General features: G+C 45.4%; 1 protein-coding gene across 7 annotated transcripts in view; it reads left to right on the forward strand.

Annotated features, from left to right (window-relative positions):
- Positions 1–22,067, forward strand: part of FAM219A (family with sequence similarity 219 member A) — a 103,356-nt gene that overhangs the window by 38,191 nt on the left and 43,098 nt on the right. For all 7 annotated transcript variants that reach the window (XR_015709055.1, XM_087777696.1, XM_087777698.1 and 4 more), the window contains exon 2: positions 18,792–18,891. Coding sequence is in view for 6 of the 7 variants with exons in the window: in XM_087777696.1 (XP_087633822.1) it covers positions 18,792–18,891 (100 nt within the window). In the remaining variant the exon portion in view is untranslated. The remainder of the gene's footprint in view (positions 1–18,791; positions 18,892–22,067) is intronic.

Here is a 22,067-nt window from a genome sequence, read left to right on the forward strand (position 1 = left end):
CAGCCCGGGCTGCCAGCTGAACTACGCCGTTCTAAGTGGTGGAAGAAATACAAAAACATACTGCGAGCAAATGTCACAATTTGTGGGTGAATGACTTGTCAGCCTGGCAGTTGATTGCAGTTGAAGGGGGAATGCGTTGCGTTCGTAGTAAGAGGCTCGTCTGAATAGCTGAGGTCTTGATTCAATTGTCGGAGAGCGTTTTGTGTTCACCTGCCTCTATTAGTTCATGCTCTATGTGGGGATGTGACTGGAAAGTGATTTTCCAAACTCTTCTTTTTGTCAGTCATCTGCAGGTAGGTGTCTCAAGGAGTCACACTGACAGAAGGAGCAGGAGGTCCTCTTTCCAGGGGCTCAGTAAGAAACCCTGTTTGCTGATTGCTAGTGGGCTGGATTCCTCTCAAACGAGGAAACACCTTCGCTGTGATAATTACCTTCTGTAAACTGAATTGATGGTACCAGACCTAGGCTTCTTCTGCAGGCCTTTGGGAAATGATGCTCTTCAGCAGCAGCCATACAGTACAGCTGTTGCGGGATGTGGCAGGGAGTAGAGACAGGAATTAAACTGAAGTGGGGGGAGAATGCAACTTCAGCCGTGTGTTCTCCACACAGCCGTGCTTTTGTGAGTTACGTCTTGGCTCCGTATGAACCGCAATACTAGCTCCTGTTCTACTTGGTGTACTTTTCATTTCTGGATTTAAAATATGGCATGTTAATGCAATTGGATAACCACCAGTGTGATGGAAATATAGAACAATTACTGAAATGTTTATGCAGGATGAGCAGGCGTGCCGGACTTCAAGGTGCTGGGCATGGCTGAAAATCTGTTTGGCATGGCTCCTACATAATTAAGATGCCACATGTTGTCTCTTTGTGCATGGGTCACTGCCAGCACCTCAGGGTTATTGCGGGCATGACGGCAGGAGGCAGCTACCTCCATAATTTTCTTGATGTAAAAGCTGGACCTGAGAACTGGCAGCTCGAACCGGAGGTCAGCCATACAGATGGTTTTGGAAACTTCAAAAGCAGTCACAAATTCCCTGAACCCTGCCCCATTATAGCTGGGGGAGTAGTTATATCTGAAAAGCCCTTGGAGCAGTTAGAGTAAATGGCCCTAAGCTGTACTGTTTGTGCAATTTAATATCCATTTCTGCTCAAACCAATTCTGCAGGGATTTTACATAGTGTAAGAGCAGAAGAATTTAATTTTGCTATGTTAAAGTCTATTAGCTCTCCTGCAAACAGGAAATAGTTCACAGCTTCTTGATAACTCTGAAATGACTGAGGTGGGAAATTCAAGTGAATTACATTTCCCTGTGTAAGCGCAGGTGTATACTCAGTGTTGACTATTGCTCTGCTTCAAACGTTTGCAAATACTGCTGAAATGGAAGCATGAAAAACAGAAAGAGAGAGGGTAGATGCACACCAGCAATCCTATGATTAAACATAACACAGTCTTAATGTATGGTATTTATCCTACTGGCTGTGCAAACTGGGTGAAACACAGATTACAATTAAATTGTTGAGCTCTCTGGCATAGATGAACCACTTGAGTTGTTTTGGGTGTTTTCTGGCTGTGCCCCTGTTCCTGTTTCTGTTTCTGTGACCCTGTTCTGTTGGGCTCAGGCCACCTCTGTGGGCTGTCTGGGGATCACTCCACATCACACCCCTCAATTAAAACCTATTCTGCAAGCACTTTACACAAGCTCTTGCGAGGATGCATAATTTCCAGATACGATAGATGGTCCTGTAATTTAGATTGAAAATATTGCTTTGGAGGCAAAGTAGGTACAAGATGGATTTTTACTTCAACAATTGTAGAGACAGAGAAGAGTTTAAATGGAAATGTAAACAGTTTAAAGTAAATTGAAAACCTCCAAGTTTTGTCAGGTTCAAGCACAGATTACAGGTAGAGTAGAGGCTGGCTTCTTCATGGGAAGTGAGGTGTCTCACCTAGGAATTATTACCTTGACAGGAGACCCTCTTCAAGACTAATGGGCTCCCATTAGTGGGTGAAAATAAAAGAAGATGGTAAGAGCGAGAGAAGGTATGTGAAAGAGCAGTAAAGAGCAAGCAAACCTAAAATCATGTCCTGAGATAGCTGCACTTAGCTTACAGGCTAATCGTTGTGATTTGTGTCGTCAGTACATGATGTGATTGTACATCGTAATGGGCCAGGACTCCGCTGCCTCTTTTGAAGGTCATTACAACGCACTTAAGCATCTTGTGTTTGTACAACATCAGCGTCAGCTTAGATAGATCTGTATGCAGTAAAGTATGCTGAAGATATGCCCAGGGGTTACGCTATATGTAGATGAGCTTTTTAAAACGCAAGTTTCATCTAAAGCATCAGAAGCTCTCTCTGAGCCGTGGTGCTGGGGGCAGGGACCTAATGAGTCTGCTTTAATACAGCTCTAACATACGCATTAGGTAGCGGTTGGAAAGCCAGTCAATCTTTCAAGGTTTAAGCAGCACTTTCTGAAAGTGCCTTCAATTAACAGCTAATGACAAGCTTTCTTTGGTGATTCTCTCATTATCTTCTATAGCCAGATAATGAGAATGATCACCCAGAGAGACTTCAATTTATTTACCATTTTTTATTTCATTGGGAGGCTTCTGGATATTTGAGCCAGTAACGTTCCTGATTTGTGCCTCCATAAGTCAAGTGCCTGAGTGCAGCTTCAGTCTATCATTGCTCTGAAGATTTACATTTCAGATAGCTTTTTCCAGCAGCACAGATGTTGCAAACCTTAAATTAATGCAAAAAACTGCTTCTACCCTGCAGAAGATGGAACTACTAAGTAAGGAAAACAATATCTCTTTCCCGTGGCTGTCTTCTTAATGATAATGGAATTTAAAAGATCTACAAAGGGCTGTTTCAGCTAAATATGTTATGTCCACCGGTATTTGAAAAGAGAATAATGAGCTGAAAGTGTTTCTGTGCCCACCCACAGTGTTAATTGAAAGCTGTGAAGACAGAGAGGTAGAACCAGGCTCAAGGGACCTTTCTCACAGAAACTTTATGTGAACCATCTCTCCTGTATCTGAATGGATTGTCTAAGCCGTCGTCATTAAGTTAAAAGGCTTCATATGTAATGAGAAGTCTTCGTAACGCTTCCACTTGTATTAATTCTATAGGCAACTTACAAACCAAATTGAAACCCTTGGAGAAGATCCTGTTCTTACCCTTTGTTGACTCTCCTCTAGTCTCTGCTTTTCTATACATGCTGTGCACAGCAGAAGAAACAGACGCAAACGTGGACCTAGGCTCCAAACTTACAACTGAGAAGGTGCCTTAGGAGGAAAGTTGTGCATTTTTTATTTGCTTTTTAAGATCACATGTTGCTCTTCCCCGTTCTGTTGCAAGCTCCTTAAATGAATGAGACTCATAGGGAGAAGAAATTGTGAGACGTGACAGATTCGTAGAGAGGCGACTCTTTACATTGGCCAGGGATGTGTGACATAATTGAAACACTGGGGAACTCTGTCTGAATTACAGTAGTTTGGATGATATTGAGAAAGGAGTAAGTTCCTGAGAGAATTAACTGAGCAAAGACCATGAAGCCGTTCACAAGGCAATTCTGGAAAAACATTTCACTGGGAAAGGAAGATGATAGGATGAAGAAACAAGCCTGTATACTGAGACCAACATTCAAAATGCCTGGAGAACAGTCTGGCCTGTGACAGTTGTGATTTGTTTATGTAATTTTCTGCGTAATATCAAATGCGTGCAGGAAGGGACCACTTTTCAGGACTGTAATATAGTCCTTGAACTGCAGCTCCTGACCACTTTTTTCCCCCTGCAGTATAGTTTGAAGTGTAATATTCGTACTTACTGCTTTCTGGTGCATGCTATCAAATGTATTCAGGAGAAATGCATTTATGAAGATGCTCTTGTCGCAGGGGACAGAACCCTGGAGGAGGACCCAGCTCTCCTGCTCTTGTGTTGAGCAGCTACACTTCTCTGCATCTCCGTTTTCCCAAATATAAAATAGGGGATAATGATTCAGACCCCTCCTGCAAAAAACACTTTGAAAGATGAAAAGGAGGGTAGAAAAGCTGAAACACAGGGAAAAGAACTTAGCGTCGCTGCAAGGAACACGAATGAAGCCATCTGTGCAGTGTGGTGACAGAGACAAAAAGGCAAACAAAAGTTCAGGGAGATTAAAATGCAGACAAAAAACTGTGAAGCCATTCTAAATCAGTAGTATGTTGCCTGGGACATGGTGCGTGTTTCTGATCACCCCTCCTAAAAAAGTTATTGTGGAATCAGGAAGAGTTTGGGGGTCTGTAACCAGAAAGAAAGAAACAGTGAAAATACTGAGATTGTTTCTTCTTGAAGAAGCAAATAGTAGGAGGCATGCTAGGAGAAAGAAAATAAGCAAGGAGGTAGAAAAAAGAGATAAGGGGTTAGTAGATACCTGAACTCCTACTCCAAAACACAAGATATTAAGAACTTGGTGGGACTGAAAGACACTGGTCCCAAAGCTGAGTCAGTGAGGTGAGGGGGAGAGGCTGGGATGCGAATCCCTTCCTACAACTTATGGACCCGCTGGCACAAAACACCACCAGTTAATGGATAAGGAGGATGCAGGGATCTACACCAAAGTAAAAATAGCATGAGAAGGAATAGACATTCTTTCTTCAGCACCTCTGGCAGCCCTCTAGCTACTGGGGCTTTCTCAGGAGAACTTTCCCAAGTGCCAGGTCATCCAGAAGGAGATTTCTTACCTTGTTTGGGGTGAATGAGCACAGGCCTTTGGTAAGATCGAGGTAAAGATCGGGGCTGCTGCTCTGATTTGTTGTAATAGTTCCCTTGCTCTTACTTCACCGAGGGCTCCCACGCTCCCAGCACTGAGTGGAGAGCGGCTGTACAGGCAGTGGGGTGATGCTGGCAAGGAAACTGGCAGGGTTGCAAACAGGGTTGGAAGACACACCAGTGCATCGGGGGAAGGATAGGTCTGCGGGGTACAGAAGGACATGACAGAGCCACACACACACACAAGATAAAGAAAGGCATAAAACCAAAATTCCCCTGATGGCCAAGTAAGTAGTTTTGTGGGCTGTTCTGTGGTGTTTGGCATGACAGATCATGTCCGAGCACTTCACAAAGTCCTTGTTCATCCCTGCACCCCTACTGCTAGGTGAGGGGATGGATTAGAAAGCCTTACCAGATCCCCCTAGTCCTCTCAAAATCCCTTCCGTCCCTCTCGTGATCTGGTGGCCGGACAGATAAGGGCTTGAGACACAGACCAGTTAAGGCCAGAAGATCATTTGGGGTTTTCAGTGCAACATACCTATTGCCTGATGATTTTTCCCCCCTCTTGATTCCTATCTTTTCACCTACTTGAAGCACAGCTCCCGCTCACTTTGGTAGCATTTGTAGGCAGTCAGCATATCACACTGCAGGGCTGTGGTCCAGGAGGCCAGCAGGGGAGGTAGACCTTATTAGTGACCTTTTGTGGGAAATCTGGTTTTAGAGACTTGGCACATTTCATGTAAGAGCATAAAGGTCCCAGTTCTCTAGGACAGCCCCATGTTGTATAACCACAAGATCATCTTTCCTCCTGTGCACTCTGCTCCCCTCTTCCCTACATGACTTGCAACTTCTGCAAGAAATCATGTACTTGGGCTTCTGTTCCTTCCTTGTGTAACCCTGATTTATCTCCAGCATAGGTCCATGCTGGCTCCTGAATTACCAAGGGAAAGGGTTTACATGAGTATGTCATTAAAGACTGTTTTCTAGCACATAGGTTGCAGGGGCTCAGATTAGGCAGCAGCAGCTGTATTTGAGAGCTTGGCAAAGCAGCCCTGCTGGTTTTTTTTCTTATGTCAGTTCCCTGCAGTTTTAACAGAGGAAGATGGACTATAAGGAAAACCCAGCGTGGCCTGGCACAGCAGCAGCAGCGTGGCTCTGGGCCGTCTGAGCACACTGCTCCATGCCACCAGCCTTAGCTGAGTTCAGGCCACAGAGCCAGTTAGGTTGCTAAATCCCCTCATTGCAAAAAGGCTTCTGGAGCTTCACTCAGAGGTAGTCTGGGACCAGCTGGGGAAGTAACAGCAATGGTCAGTTGTTGTCCTTCATGTGTGCAAGCCCTGCAGAGCACCAAGGTACATCGTATCGCAGATGTCTGACAGCTGTCTCCTCTAGTGCTTTTAACCCTGACTGCCTTTCGCTCTCTCTGTCCTGTCTCTTCCTTGTCTTCTTGGACCGGTTCTTCTAGGAACATCATTCAGCCATCCCTATTTCCCCTCCTAGCTACCCATCCAGTCTGTTTCCCCCATCCCCTTTTCCAGACAGCTCTAGTCGTCCTGGCAGACCCTGCCTTCCCTCCCTGCTCATCCCCTGCCCTCATCAGCCTCAGCCTCGGACTGAAGATGCTGAGAGGGATATCACTTAGAGGGGAGGGCTCAGGGTGACAAAATGTGTTCCCAGCACACCACCCCAACAAAAAAAAGGGGTTTTTTATATCTATATATGAAATTATATATATATATACACACATATATAAAATAATTATATATAATTATATAATATAATAATTACATATATAAAATTATACCTATAAAATTATATATATATATATTTCAAATCAGGCTGAGAGAAATGTCCAGAGTGCAAAGTTTCGCCCCAAAGAGTAGACATTTGGCAAATGAAAAAACCTGTCAAAATGCAAAGATGTGGGCAGTCACACTTAGTGAGCAAAGCAGGCAAAACCCTCCATGGCTCACAGCAGTCTGCCTTCCAGCAAGGCCTTTGGGAGCCCCAGCACAGGGCTTTGGGGCCGGACCATCTCTCCGCAGCAGAAGGAGCAGCAGCCCGGAGAGAGTTGAATGAACTGAGAGCCGGCGTGCACGTGCCTGAGCCTGTCCCAGGGTCACCCTTTCATCTCGTCCCAGCTCAACCAGGGATCTGGTTTGGCTTTTTGTGCGTGCGGTGAGCTCCCTCGACCTCCTGTTCCCACCTCGTGTGGTGCTTCCTCCCGTGCTCCGCAATCTGCTGCGGCTCCTCGAAGGGGGCTGGGGACAGATGGCTTGATTTTGGCTGATGAAGGGGCTGCCTTCAAAGCAGAACCAAGACGGAAGCCGTCTGGCCTGATATCTCTTTCTGGTGTTGTCAACGGGAGGCCAAGGAGACAAGCTGGAGCTGGATGGGACCAGCTCCATTGCTGGGAGCATGGAGGGGAAAAAAATTCGCCTTTAAAAACGCTCTCCTTGTGCCGCTGAATGGTGTCTGCTTGCCTTTATTTCGGACAGCTCCTGCCAAGCCCAGTTTACCTGAATATTTAAGGTATGCTCCGGTCTTTGCTCAGCCCACTGTGCTATGTGAAAGATTACAGCACTAAATATCTTCAGACGATCTCGAGGAATGGCCAGGAATGTGGCTGGCATTTTGTGTGCCGCTGACTTTTAAGCTCAACGTGGTAAAATGGTAACCAGGCTTGTCCCTTCCCTCCCATCCACAGCATCTGGCAGCGCTGGGGCTGTTGGACACCTTGCTGAGCCCAACCCCAGTGGGCAGCATGGGGCTGGCAGGCTCTCCAGGACCTTTGCAGTGCTTAAATTGCAACCCTGCAATAACCAAGGGAATTGGGAGCAAGCTAAGTGAATAGGGGAGATGATAAAAGCCACTTATGGTAGTAAAAATAGGTTTTTCTTCAGGGACCTTAATTTTGCGCTTTTTTTTTCAGGATTGGGAGGGGAAGAAGCATCCCCGCCCTTTGGAGACAGAATAATTTATAAGCCACATTTATAAAAATCAGCGATTTCCCTTTAAGTCGGCTCCTGTGCCTTGTCTCAGCTTCCCTGATTAGTCACATAATGAGGATATTTCTAATACAAAAGTGTCAGGGGAGAGGGGAGCCAAACAGCGCTTTGTCAGAGGAGAGTCTGTATCCCCCCGGATGCTAATTAGTCACGGAGACACAGGCGTGGGGGGCGGGGGCGAGGCGAGCTCTTATTTTAGAAGCCGAAATGATTTGTGCCCTCACAATTTCTCGCGCAGGGCTGGAAAGCCGTGCCAAGGTAGAGAGCGACTTGAGATCTCCCTCGGCTTTCGCATCCCCGCCCCTCAGACATGTTTGCCGTGCTGCTGCTCCTGCTGCTGTTTGCAGGGTTATTTCTGCCACAAGCTTGGCTAAACAGAAACTCTCTCCTTATAAATATGGAAATCTGATGACTGAACTCTCCTTCTCTTGGGACAAGTTGAAAGCGTTGTGCTAAAGAGAAAAGGGCTGCTGAGCGCTCAGCTTGGTGGCTTTGTTTTCTCTACTAGCGGAGAGAAACTGGTAAGGTTTTAATGCTGGGATCCACATTTGCAGGATGGGCAAGTGACCTCTCAGGCCGTGCTGACGGCAACATGCTGAAGACTTTGAACTGGTGGCCACGCTGAGAGCAGTGAGGTGAGGACAGGAGCGGTCCTGCCTGCCCAGTGCTGCCTTCTCAAAGCTGTCAGTGTTACCCACCAAGATCAAGGCTGAAGCCATCAGCCTGGGTTGTGGGGTCAGGAGGCAACACTGGGTGAGTAGGAAAGCATGGCTGTGGCGGTGTCCCCTGCTCCGTCCAGGCTAAGCTGGTGTCTGCTGCTGAGATCCCCACCTGCCTGCAGTGTGACAGATACGCTTAGTGCGTGAGCCTTGGGCAGCTGCTCATCTTTTGGGTTGCGTTGGAAGAGTCAATGTTTTTAGATTTTTTAAAGAGCTTTGAATGCCACTGGGCATCCATTATTATTCCTGAGAAAGCTCTTGAAATGTCCACCCCAGAGTGGTGGGCCCCCACAGTGCTTTTTTTTTTCAGAGCTTTTTTTGGATCCTGCTTACAGCCTGTCTCCTTTCCTCGGTTTTCTCAGCATCCCTCCTTCCTGGGGCCAGAGATAGCTTTGATCTTGGAGTAATGCACAGGTATTTGCTCCTCCCTCAACATCCTGACTGCATTTGCTGTGCAGCATTCCCAAATCTTCAGCTTCCCTAGAAAGCAGAGTGCTGAGTCCTTGAGATTTCCATGCTGCTGACTTTAACTCTTTCCTGAGCCACTTTTGGCTGAATACCTGAAGGGAGATGCAGTGATTCCTGCTGTAAGCACTTACAACATCTATCCATGCCTTTGGTTGTAAGTCCAGGCTGAGTAAAGTGCAGGCATACAAACTCAGCTTGTATAGACAGCAAACGCTGTGCCCAGGGTGCCTTGGACTGAAGGCAATAGACCTGGCAAACGTGAAGTAGGTGTGCGATGGAGAGGGCATCCTGCGGTTTCAACATGAATCCAGAGGCTGAAAAAAAGTTCTGCAGTCTGCACACATCTCGTTTTCATTCCAGAAACGCCTGACGTCAAGCTGACACTTGGCATTGTCCATTGTGCGGGTCTTGTCGTTGACTTGAGACCTCAGTCCGAGAGCCTGCAGAGCTGGACACCCCTGGCCTCCGGGAGGAGGGGGATTGACTAGGTGCAGGAGAAAGGCAGGATGAAAAATGATTGTTGGAGAAGGATTGAACAGGAGAAGCAATCAAACAGCTCAGAAGAGGATCTGAGGGATTGGATTAAAGGTGCCAGGGGTATTCCAGGAGCAAAAAGCAAGACCTCATTCATCTTACATGTATAGAAGTTGAACATGTAAAAATCAGCTGCCTTTCTTAAAAAAGGAGTCCTAACTGCTAACGGGAAAAGAACAAGTGGCCCCAGAGGTATGCTCATAATAGCTCTGACATTGAACCACTGATTGGAGCCCTTGGTCTGTTGAAAGGTATGGATGTGGAGCTGTCCCGGCTTTTCCTGTTATTGTTCCTACAGCCAGAGGCTGTGAAAGCTTAGTAACATCATATTTGCCACGCTGGATCCAGTCCATGGCCTATGAAAGCGATTATCCCATCTCCAGGACATTGGAGGGAACTTAATCACTGGAACAGGACTCTCCTACTGTCATTTGTATTGTGCCGGGACATTTTTGTCAGAATATATAATTTCTGCAGTATCTGCCAGCAGCAGCCAACATTTTTGGTGTTTCCTTCAGGCAAACTTTGATCTTGTCTTTCACGTACAGCTGGAACAGCCTAGCTGCGTGCAGAGAGGACCTGTAAACCATTCTGTATGTGCCCACGACCATGGCATTTCAGCAATGATGGCACCACTTGTCTTCACTTTCTCAGCCAGTTTCTTCGGGTGTTCGGGTTGTCCATGGGAAGGGGGCACCTCTCTGCACTGCGGGACAGTCTCTGGTTGTCTTCATTTCAGGTGGGAAACTCAACTCTCTCTTTGAAAACAGACTTTTCCTCTTGGTGAGGCTCCTTGAAAGCCTTGAAGGAGTAAAGACAGGACGCACCTTTGAAAGAAGCTTTAAACACTAACGAAGAAGCATGAATTCAGTCACTACAAGATCCTGCTGTGGTCCCTTATGGGCAGCACTAGGGCTGGGCAGGGCACTGCAGTTTTCTATAGGATTCGGCTACAGCATGTAGCCAAGAGCCTAGGCTCCTGTTCCCGCCTCTGTCCTCCAAACACACCATGACCTTGGCTCTGACACGTTTCCCCATTTTTAATAATTTTGAGGGTATCCTCCCTCATAAGTCGAGGTTTAAAGAGCAGTTGTAAAGTTGCTTGGGGGTTTTTGAAATCCCGGTTTGGCCAGATGCTGGTTGCTAAACTGACTCTTACAATAGCTACCAAGGAATTTGTGATGCTTTATTGCCTTAAATAAACCTGTGGCTGTATAATCAGAGGTACAAAAGGAAAGGTGTAATGTCCTCATGTATATATCCTTTACAAGGAAGGAAATGTTTTGGTATTGAAGCATCCTGAAAACATACCTCAGTTAATAGCTAGTTTTAAATAGTTATTGCATGCCAGCTGCTTGGCAAGTGCTGCAAGCGGAGGGGAGTGCAGTGTGGCATTTCTCTAATTTGCAATGTTAATGATCCAATTTAAGTCATGTAAAGTTAGCAAAAGGTACCAAACCTATAAATGCATGTGATAATAGTGATGGCTTATGTGCGTGAGAAGAGCCTGGAGGGAAATGCTCTAAATAAATATACACTATCATGATTGAAAGGAAAGGACCAGAGGCTGCTTGTGCTGCTGGTTCTGTGGAGGGAAATCTAACAGAAATCATGTAATTGCTCCCATTTTTTTTTCCTTGTCCCTCAGTTGCTTTCCCAAAGTATTTGGTCTACTTACTGAATCAGTGCTTCCTCTGTTGCTGTAGGCTCCCAGGATTAGTCATACATCATCATCTAAAAAAAGAGACTTTCTTCCCTGTGCTGCAAATGTAATTTTTGATTAGGAAAACAGACCTCTGAAACGCCTTGTTCCTGTTCCACAGCTTACGCCTTTCCGTTTGCTGCATTTTGTTCGGCTTGAACGTGGCAGTCGGGCAGACCCTTCGCGGCCGGGGCTCCACGGGAGCATTTCGGCACAGGCACACAGGCAGGCTGGCACTTCTCTTCTGCCTCCATTCGAAACTAGGCAGAGATCTGAACTCCTCGTTACCTGCCAGCGAGTTGAGCTACTCCAACTGCAGGTGTACACAGTAAAAAGTCATTTCAGTGACATTCTGGTTCAATTTAATTAATGCAACTTGAGGTTTTAATCATGTTAACACTGCTGGCTTTTCAATTGCTGAAAAAAATGGCTTCAAATACCAGTTTGTCTTACAATTATAAATTAATCAGGTTCAAAATCTGGATCTTGAAGTGGATATTGCAAGCCTAATTTGTTACTGTTAAATAAGATCTGTTCGGCAGTTGCTCAGAAAAGAGAAACAGCAATGTTGTAACTGGTGCATTGGCAGAGCTAGTAGAAAGTCAATAAACAGTTGTTGTTTACTGCTTTGTTGAAACTGAGTCAGTAGCTATCAGAATGTCTTTCAGTGCATCAGTCGCTGTGTCACCAAAATACCATTTATTTCCTCTTTGGTAATGGGTGGTGATGCTGAGATGAGCAGTTAGTGTTCTGGATCCAGCAGCATGCACATGTTGATGAAAAGTGACACCCACGTCCTCCTGGGAGCCTTCTGCTCTGGTCACCGTGTGATTCTGGAGTTCCTTCAACATGTGAGACTTAGAAAAAAGATGGTTTTATTCAGCTCACCCAGAGAGAAGGTGAAGGCTAGCCATGGTCCTTGGCAGTGGGTAGGGGAGTTTGGAGAGCCTCTCGTTCCCGGGATAAACTGCTGTTCTGCCTAAATGAGTCTGGCTTAGAAGCAGGCTTCTCTCCTCTTAAGACAGATCGGGGAAAGGGACCTAAAAAGATCAAGGGTCTTATCAGCTTGCACCAAATCCGGATCAGGCTGCCCCAAAACTGGATCAGCTCTGTTGACTTTTTGTGTGACAAATCGGTTTCTAAAACGGGCTTGCAACGGCAATTCCACAACTTCATCAGGCAAATGTACAGCTCCTTAGCCTTACCTATACAGTTTTCTTGTGATATTTCCTTGCAACCCTGCTGCAATTTAAGGCAATCATTTCTTATTCTGGTGATCAGAAACATGAAAAAGAAAATTACTCCCTTTTTCACTGTGGCAGCCTTTTCTATATCTGAAGACAGCTATTGTACCCCTCCTTAGTCTTCCCCTTTCTTCTCTGAACAATCCCATTCTTACAGTGTTCCTGGATGGTTGTAGCTTCTAGCTTTTATCTATAGGACTGCTGAGGGTATTACATCTTCCTTGAAATAATGGGCTCCAAAACTGTATGTTTAAGCTGAAGCCTGAGGGATACAGAGGAGAGCATGAGAGAGTCTTTTGTGAGATTTGCAGGTTCCATACCTGCCATACATCCCCCTGTGCCGCTTTCTCTTGCTGAACATGCTATTACTGACCGTTGTTCAGCTATACGGTTGATTCATCTTGATCCACTGTAAATCTCACAGCCTTTGATCCTCTCCTTTTATGCCATTTCTCACATAGACAGAATATGCACATCTTGGTTCCCGGTGGTTTTGTTCCCAGTGATTTTTTTTAAGCACCTCATGTTCATAGATATTTCGTGTCTATATTGTAGTGATACCTAGAGGCCGCAGAGCCTCACGGTTCAAAACGCCGTGAGATCATGCTTTTACATACCCACCTGTGCACATCACAGCCCCCTCCCCAGAAGCCTGCTGCCTACAGCTGCATTTCTCAGGATAACCTAGTGCAATGCAGCTTGAGGCAGAGTGAATCTGCAAATGGCATAGGATTTTCTGTTCCCAGGGCAGAGAGACTGAAGGCATACATATTTATTAGCAGGAGCAATGTTCTAGCCTGAGAGTCTGGGGTGACAACATGGGAATGGTAGAAACTTCTTGGTGACCCGAATGTACCCCCTGTATTTGGGGTGCATGTGGTTTCTCACTTGTTTTTCTGGTCACTAAGTCAGTCTCTCATGCACAGAACATCTATCAAATTTTCCAGAGTGTTTGATGTGGAAAAAAAGCAAAACACTTGGACTTGTCCTTTCTTGTTAGCATTTGTTTGCAACATGTGATCCACATGGGCAGCTTCAGAAAGCAGGAGTCTACTGAGCTGCAAGCGCTCGCTGTAGGCTGTCACACACAGGTTGGTACCGAGACCTCCAGCATCTTTAGGCTGGACAGAAGACAGCAAGCTCATCGTCAGTTGGTATGGGAGAGAGACAAAAGGTAACTGGGTGATACTCCTGAGCAGTCAGCTCATACTGATTCAGCTGATGATGATCAGACCAAAGCCTCTGAACTGTGGAGAGAAGTGGTGGGTAAAGCCCTGTATATTGGGTCTTTCCTTGAGGTCAGAGGGTAAGGGCAACCATGTCCCTCTGCTTTTATCAAAAATTAGAGCTGCTTTAATGATCATAGAATTTCCCACAGACGGCAGAGTGGAGAACATTTTCTTAGGGCTGTAAAAATGACTAATTTTTAGGATTGGCAAGGGTGGGCAGATAGAGACATCTCGGTTTCCAGCTATGTTTTTAAGGGGCACCTGAAGGCCACAGAAACTGCGTGTGCCCATTCCCTTCTGCATGCACTGGGGTCCCAGAGGATTTGCAGGGTGGAAAGCAGAGGCTTGTTAGGCTTGCAAGATGTCAGAAGCGTTAACTGTGAAGGAAGGCAAAGGAAGCTGCATTTTCCAAGGTGCTACGGGGTGTGTTTGTACCCAGCACTCAGCTCCATTGCTCAGGGTGTAACTGCACAGTTTGCTGGCTGTTTGGGGCTGTTTCCCCCCTGTAGTCAGTGTGGGTTACTGGGAGAGGTAGACGATAAGAGTAAAAAGGCTATTGACCTGGTGCATTATGACAGATGTTGTGTTTCTTGCTAAGTACTGCGAAAAGGAAAGGGAGAATTTGAAAAAAAGAGAAAGAATAAAAACCCTGCTGATCATGCCATCTTCCTTAAACGCCTGATTTCAGTTTGAAGTGGTTTCAGCTTCTCTCTGTGCCCCTGCATACCAAGGATTCACAGCACTCCTGCTCCACGAAGGTTCACTGGAACTAATTTCTGATGTTTAGAAATGGCACGTGATACACACCATAGGACATGGCTGTACCTAGCAGGAGGGCAGTTTTCAAGGTCCACTGTGATGAGCCTATAGAAAAAAAACAAACTAGTAAGGAACCGCCCCACCGTTCAAATGCTGTGGTTGTGCATGCCCTGCTGTGAGTATGTGCAGAGAAAACTTTGATTAAACCTTGGCCCCATCCAAACATTCATGCAGTGGCCTGACTAAATGTATTTTTTCCCTAGGAAGGAAGACATACAGAGGCCTCGGGCACAAAAAATCCCTTAAATGTATTAAATTCTCATAGCAATGTAGAGCCCCTGCAGCCACATCTCAGCACTTGCCTTTTGATTGGGAGCGCTGTGTTCTCCCCAGCGAGCAGAGAGAAATCACATCATCTGGCCTGGGACCAGTCACACCATGTAGCTGAGATTTTGACGTTGGGGTCAGGGCTGAATGCATCGGTTTAGGGAGGCTTGTAAAAAAGGACAAAATCGCCAAGTGAATTCCAATAGCAGAAGCCTGCGGTGATGCTCAGTGTGCTCATAGGCATTCACAAGCGAAAGGCTAATTAGTCAAGTAAATGTTTCTCTGGGTGGATGAGCTATAGAGAGAGAAATGCACCCGTTCAGTATGCACAGAAGCAAAGTGTGTTCATGGAAAGAGGCAGCTCCAGCTGAGCTGCCGTGGGAATGCTGCTGTTCTCGCGGCCAGGGTTGTTACTATGGAGTCCTGTGCATTGCTGCAGAACGTATATGAAGCGACAGATGGGAAATACGGCAGCGCCTTGGCACTCCTGGGCACTGGGGACTCTGTCGCTGGCTCAGCTCCGTTCCCTTTTGGATCCATTTTACTCTCGAGGGCGGGGGGAGCGGGCCTGGCCCAGGCACACAGCAGTGGTCACCCAGACTCTGCTGGTGCTTCGTGATCCCTCTGTGGAAGCCATGGGTCTGTTGTGTGGCTGTAACATGTTCCCCTGCGGGACTGCTGTAGAGGTGCCGTGCTGCTGGGGCAGAAAAGTGTCGTTCCAAACCTTGGAGACGAATTCCTGGTGTGGGCTGGCATTATTATGGACTCTGCTGCTGTGTCCTTCATCATTCTCACTTCCAGTGTCAGAGGCAGGGATGCAGTCTCCACCAGTTGCCAGGCCTCCTCTGTAGTCAGTGGGGAGAGGGAGACACACCTCCAGGGGTGGATTCATCTCCTTTTAAGATGAGTGTCTAAGACAGAATGGAATGAATCGCTCTTTGAAAATCACCTTTGTTTTTTCTGGAGGTCTAAGAAGTGTTTTCTACTTGTTTGGTCTAGAGCTCAGCTTTGAGATTGCTCCAGCTGAGTCCTCTGGTCCAGGACCAGAGTCTGAATCCTCAAAGGCACCTCAGAACATTTCTCCCTTCCCTCTGTTCATGCAAATGGATGTCTAATGTCACTGGCAGGTTACCCACAGGGAAAAGCTACTGTCAGCACATCAGCTTCCGAGAAAAGCAAGGGCTGGTTTTGATTTAAAGAGTTTAAGCGTAATTTTAACAGTGTGAACCTGAGCTAGTCCAAGTGGCCAGGCCCTTTCTCTGCCATGCGAACTTCTGGCTGTGAGCTCACGTCGCTCTATGCTGGACTGCAGCAGCACAGGAGGCCGTATGTGGCCATCGCACCATGTCCTTTACCATAATATGTCTACTCCCATGCCTTCCTGCAGCCAGTAGATTGGGGCTTCAAGGGCTTCTTTGTGTTCAGTAGCACTAGGAAGCATCCAGCTCTTGGAGTCGTGCTCCTTAAAGACGGCTGTATCCTGGCTTTTCCCAGACTGTCAGAGAAAAGGTTCTCATCTGGGAAGCATGGACTCAAGTGGTGCCACTTACCACCTTACACATCCCTCTTGGAGGGGTTCTAGCATGTCCAGGAGACAGCCATGTCCTTTGTATTATCTGGCCTTTCCCATGAATATCCTTCACTACAGCCTGGATTCTGGTCTGGCCCCTTCCGCTGGGTGTGTTGGAGACCGATCCCCTGTTACAACGATACCACAAGAATTGGTCTTCAGCTGGGATTATAGAATAGATGCTGACACAGAAAATAAGGGTGGCTATTTCAAGTCAGATTAAAGGTCTCACCTACCCCTGTGTCGTGTCCCTAAGGAGACGAGAACAGGGTGAGCCCGCAGTGAATGCCTCCCTGTTTCCCCTGCTCCAGTGGTCTGTGGCTGGGGGCAGCCTGAGCCAGAAGCAGTGCTGTTGGATTTGATGGATATTCCTTCCATTCATTTTTCCCACCCTTTCCTGAGCCCACAGGAATGCCTTTTAGCATCCACAGTAGCACATCATCTGCTGTATAGAGAAGTACTGCGTTTGTTTCCAGCTGCTGCCTGTTAACTGCCACGTGGTATCTCATGCTTGTAGAAAATAAGGGCTAGCTGATCCCTATTCACCTTCTCACCCCACTCAGGACTATGTAGACTTCTCCCAGAGACCCCGTCCATCGTCTCTCCTTGGCTGGAGAGTCCTGGTGGAACCTGTCATCCGAGATCTCTTCCTTGAGTGATAATAGCTAGCTACAGCTCGTCATTTTCATTTATAAAGGTGAAATTGTTCTTCTTCTGTATACCACTTCACTTTTAGCTCCAGTTAATTTCAACTGCTGTATTTTTGCCATTCAGCTGCTGTATTTTGCCATTTAGTGTGGTTATTAAAGTAGGATTTTTAACCTAAAATGCATGTGATTCATCATTTATGCCTAACTGCATTCTCTTGGAGACTGGCTTGTTTATTTGCAACCTGCTCTAACCTTTTTAACCAGCCATTAAACTGCTGCTTTAGAGGAAAAGTGCAGCAGCGTCTGCATTAGAGGAAAGCAGAAATTGCATATCGTTCAGCATTATCTATTTAATGTCATTGAATGCAAAGTCTTGTACACACCAGCCATTTTAAGTACTGTCAAAGTCTACTGGATAGTGCAAAGGAGCAGAATTTTGATAAAACATTATAACCCTATGTATGTTATTTGTCAAGTTTCTATGAAGACAGAGCCTAATTCAAGAATCACATTTTATCTCATAAGCATAGTATATTAAAAAGAGCTAATGTGCACTGCAGACAGAAGGCAGGCACTGGGGAGGAAGGGACAGTGATTTTTTTACTGAGAGCAAAGAGCGATGGTACCTTGCTTTGAAACTTGGTGACTCTGCCTTGCATACAGGTGTCAGTGCCAAATGATGAGTTGCATTTTTATAAGAAATTGTGTACAAAATATAAACTCCAGAAACTGAGAGATGGACAATATCATTTCACCAATTTGCAATGGTATTTTCTAGTATTTAGTTTCTGATGCTTTGTTCCATTTCTTACAAAGTGATGGTTTCTTCAGATATTGGGCCTAATACTGGATGTTTGTTTTCCATGTGCAGCTCCACCTATTATAAATCCAAATTTACATACACATACATGTATATATATATATATATATATGCATGTTCCATTTAGTTTCTAGCTTCTAGGTGGGAAGAAGTGAACACGTTTGAAAAGCAATTTTAATTTTCACTATGGTGCTAAGTAGAGATAGTTTCAGCAGGTCTGAAGTTTGCTGTGAAAGGATGTTAAATATTTTTAGCAGTGGTAGAACTGACTGAATAGGTAGTTTGTCTCTCTCTGAACCCTTTGATGTGCTGCACCATAGAGTACAACACTATGTGGTTTAGGTTCTCTGCAAGTAGGCATGATAGAGCAGACTCTGTGTTTGGGGAGCTTTGGTTTTCGGGGGGATTTCAGTGACAGTGAAAGGTGCTGTGCTGACAGATACTGAAATTCAGTCTTTTTGATTGGCCGCAAAATAGGTCCAGCATGGGAAGTACAGACTTCTTCATCCCTCTCCCAAAAGGAACCGGAGATTGAATTCTCCTACTCATTCAATCCCCGTTCCTTCTGAGCTGGACTTTCACACAGGTGGTTATGAGCTTTTTAATTTTAATCATGAGTTTGACTGGTCCACTTGGAACTCGACTGAAACTGTAAATGCATTTCATACAACACCCTGACGAGTCATCACATGAAAATGGTTTGGGACTACTGCCAGCCCAGGCTGAATTTGAACTGATGACCCACCTTCCACATTATATTCCCAGTATCATCCATCATGTAAGTCTGATGTTGAAATCTGGTGTTTCCAGAGGTACTTCTAGCATATTAAATGTGCTTCCAGAGTTCTGTGTTTTGCCCCTGGGTTTCAGCTGTTCAAAACACGGGCATGTTCTCTGCTCCCTCTGAATGCGGGTGGGGATGAACTCGCCTAACAGCCAGTTAGAGAAGAGACTGCATAACTTTTAGCTAAACCGTTCCGTTTTGTTTCCTTTTCTTTCTTAACAGGATCCAACAGCTGCATCTATTTCGGACAGAGACTGTGATACGAGAGAGGGAGAGACTGTAGCCATGAACTATAAGCCGTCCCCACTTCAAGTGAAATTAGGTGAGTCTTTGCTGATGGAGTGTGAAAAGGCTGAATCCAAGGTCTGAGATACAGTGAGGTGCTCGTGAGATCGTATGCAGATCTCCATGCACGTGGCTGAGCACGCCAGCTCGGCTCGAACAACTCGCAGAGCAGTTTTATCATTGTGATTCTGCTGCTGAGGGAGCTGACCTACAAACATGTAAGGACCCTGTATCTTGGACTGTGGTAGAAGGAGGAAGCTATGCCTTGAAAGGAAGGCATAGCTTTTTAAACCTACAGATTTTTATCAAGCTAAGATCAAGGCTTGGCCGGATAAAGAATGAAGATAATATAGAGGGACTGTAAAAAGAAGACAGAATAATTGCAAACAAAAGGGGAAGGATCAGAGACATGGGCCACTACCAGGAAAAGACAGAGCTGTGTTACTGTGAGAGGGAGGGCTTGTAGGTCTGTAAAGGTTCACATACAAATACTTGTGCTATTTCTGAGCAATATTTTTTAAGTTCTGGAAGCAGGATTGTCCAATTAGCACAATACACTGCTTCCTCGCAAGGCAAATGCTTACAAGAGGACAGCAATCCACACATGGCTGTCCTGCCTCCAAAACCTGAGCCACTATTGTGCCACACAGCCTCAAGAACCTGATGAAGGACAAGTCAAAGGAACAGTGTGCTTTTTTGCTCAGAGCGTGGATAAAAAATGAGAATCTCAGTCTGGAAAATTTCCCAGTAGGAGCAGGAAACAGTCCCCTGGTTGGCCTTCACATCAGAACAAATGACATTGAGAGGATGCTGCTGGAGCTGATTGAGGGTGACTATGCCATGTTGGGGAAGGCTCTGAAAGAAGTGGGTGCCCACATGTTCAGTGGAATAGCTCTGGCCCCTACCAAATGAGTGACAGGGAAGGTCAGCAGGCAGCTAAGGTTTGAAGAAGATTTGGGAAAGTTTGCGCATTGGTGTGTGATTATGAAGAGGTGTTCTCAAGAGATAGGTTTTACCCAAGGACCTGCAGTACTACTGCAAACACTAGTGTTGGCCTCATTTATAAGAGGAACCTTAAAGAAACAGCAGGAAAAGGCTGGGGAGCAGTTGTGAAGTCTCAAGGCTCTGCCTGAGTACGTGGTAAATTGAATCATCAGGCAAATCTGGTTATAGCAGTGCAAAAAGGAATGTCACAGGGTAGACCCATAGACAGCAAAGGAAAAGAAAGTAGTTGAATAGTCAAGATCTCACTGAAAGAGTGACTAAGAAGACAGAAAGTTGGATATGCAAAAGCAGCAAGATGATACAGCAAAGTGGAGGTCCTTGAGCTACTGACACAGGATATGAGCAAGTGCATTGGGACAATAGGTCTGTCCTGCAATCGCAGTCATAATCAGTGACTGCAATCACAGTCCCTGGAAGTCTTCAAAAAATGTGTGGATGTGGTGCTTAGGGACATGGTTTAGAGGTGGACCTGGCAGTTGGGTTAACGGTTGGACTCGATGATCTCAGAGGTCTTTTCCAACCTTAATGGTTCTATGATTCTATGAATACTCTAAAACCAGTGGCTGTTTTTCAGGAAAAGGCAGGGAGCAGCAGTATGTGTTAATGACAGCACAACTCACAGTTTGGTAAAAAATTATCGCTGCCAGCGTGCCATATGCCACCAGGATCCTTTTTCACTGCCAAGAGGGTTCTGTAATGTTATTAGAGAGATAATTACTACTGCAATAGTTGTTTTGGATAATTTAACATCAGGAACCAGGTTGGAGAGCAATTGATGCTATTATTGGTAAGTCTGAGATATTCTTGCATTTCTAGGCAATAAAAATATCCTCCAGAGATTTGCTAATGTGACAGAAAATGGTGCTATTTTAGACTTGGCTTTGGTAAGTCACGAGGACATTGCAGGAGATCTGATCATAGGAAGTAGATTTGGATTCAGGGATAACAAGTTCAATTCATGCAAATTAAATGAAAACGTAATTTGAGGTAGATCTCTAACAAACCTCAGGTTTATAAACTAAGTGCTTAAGCAAAGCCAGTAGATTGAGAAACCCAGAAACTCAAAACACATCAGGTATTGTTGAAGGAGAAAGTTTCAGAAGAAAGGAGATTGCTAATGGAGTTCTCCAACAGTCATTTCATTTATATGTTCATTAATGACTTTGACACAAAAAGCAGGAGTCGGCAAAGAAAATTTAGTCATAGCATATTTAGGAGACATCAGTACAACAAAGACTCAGAAATACCATAGAGAAAAAACATGAAAACTGGAATAAAAGAAATGACAAAAATATGACAGGAGAAAGTCAATCTGCTGTAAAGTGGAATTTACCAACTCTGAGTAAGGAAGAGGAAGCCTGTTACATTAGTTGATTGTAACGTAACTAATGATTAAAATAGACTAATACATGAAAATACGCCATAGTCACACTTCTGCAGAGCTTACCAGCTTTTTTTCCAAGGATCAGATACAACAAAATGATTAGTCTTTCTGCCAGAACTTCTGTTTTTCCACATAGAGAAAATTTTATTTCATTTAGCCACTGCTGAATGCTACTATCCGTCAGTAAAGAGGCAAAGGGAGGTACTGGAAGAGTCTGAACAGTTTTTGCGGTAGATAGAGGTGTACCATTGCCAGGATCTCCTTTCCAGCTAGTGCTCCTGCCCAGTGGACACTCAGTGCTGACCACAATATGCCTATGAAGGTAATAGTGGGTGCTTAAGAGGAGCTGTCTTGCAAGCATCTTCCTGCCTTGTCTCCAGAGAGAAGTCTGCTCAAACACCTCTCTCTCTGCCTGTGGAAACAGTCTGCCTCTTTAGTTAGGTGCACACATATCTAGTGGCATTTGGATTGACTGTCTGCTCTTAGCCATACCCAGATGAGCTCTAGGTTACCTGGGGCAAAACGAGACTAATGCTATTGTCCGTAGCCAGCATAACATGCTTTAATCCACATCAGCCCCTGCTGCTGTTATTCTTAAAATCTGCCCAGCCTTTACAATTTTCAAGCAGTTTAATGGCTCACATCTCCCAGCTCTGGACCCTGTTCCTCTAACTAGATTTTTTTGTCTCTTCCGCATTAAACGTGTCAGGATTTTGATTGGTTTTTTAATCTCTTTAAGGCTAGGCAAAGTTAAGGTAGTATATAAATGTTTAATAGCTTAACTGGCAGAGCCATTGTTGGGGATGGTAGCGACCAGGGGTTTA

The sequence above is a fragment of the Nipponia nippon genome, unplaced genomic scaffold, assembly GCF_047370975.1.
Source record: "Nipponia nippon isolate SJK-2023a ecotype South Korea unplaced genomic scaffold, ASM4737097v1 scaffold_40, whole genome shotgun sequence".
NCBI lineage: Eukaryota > Metazoa > Chordata > Aves > Pelecaniformes > Threskiornithidae > Nipponia > Nipponia nippon.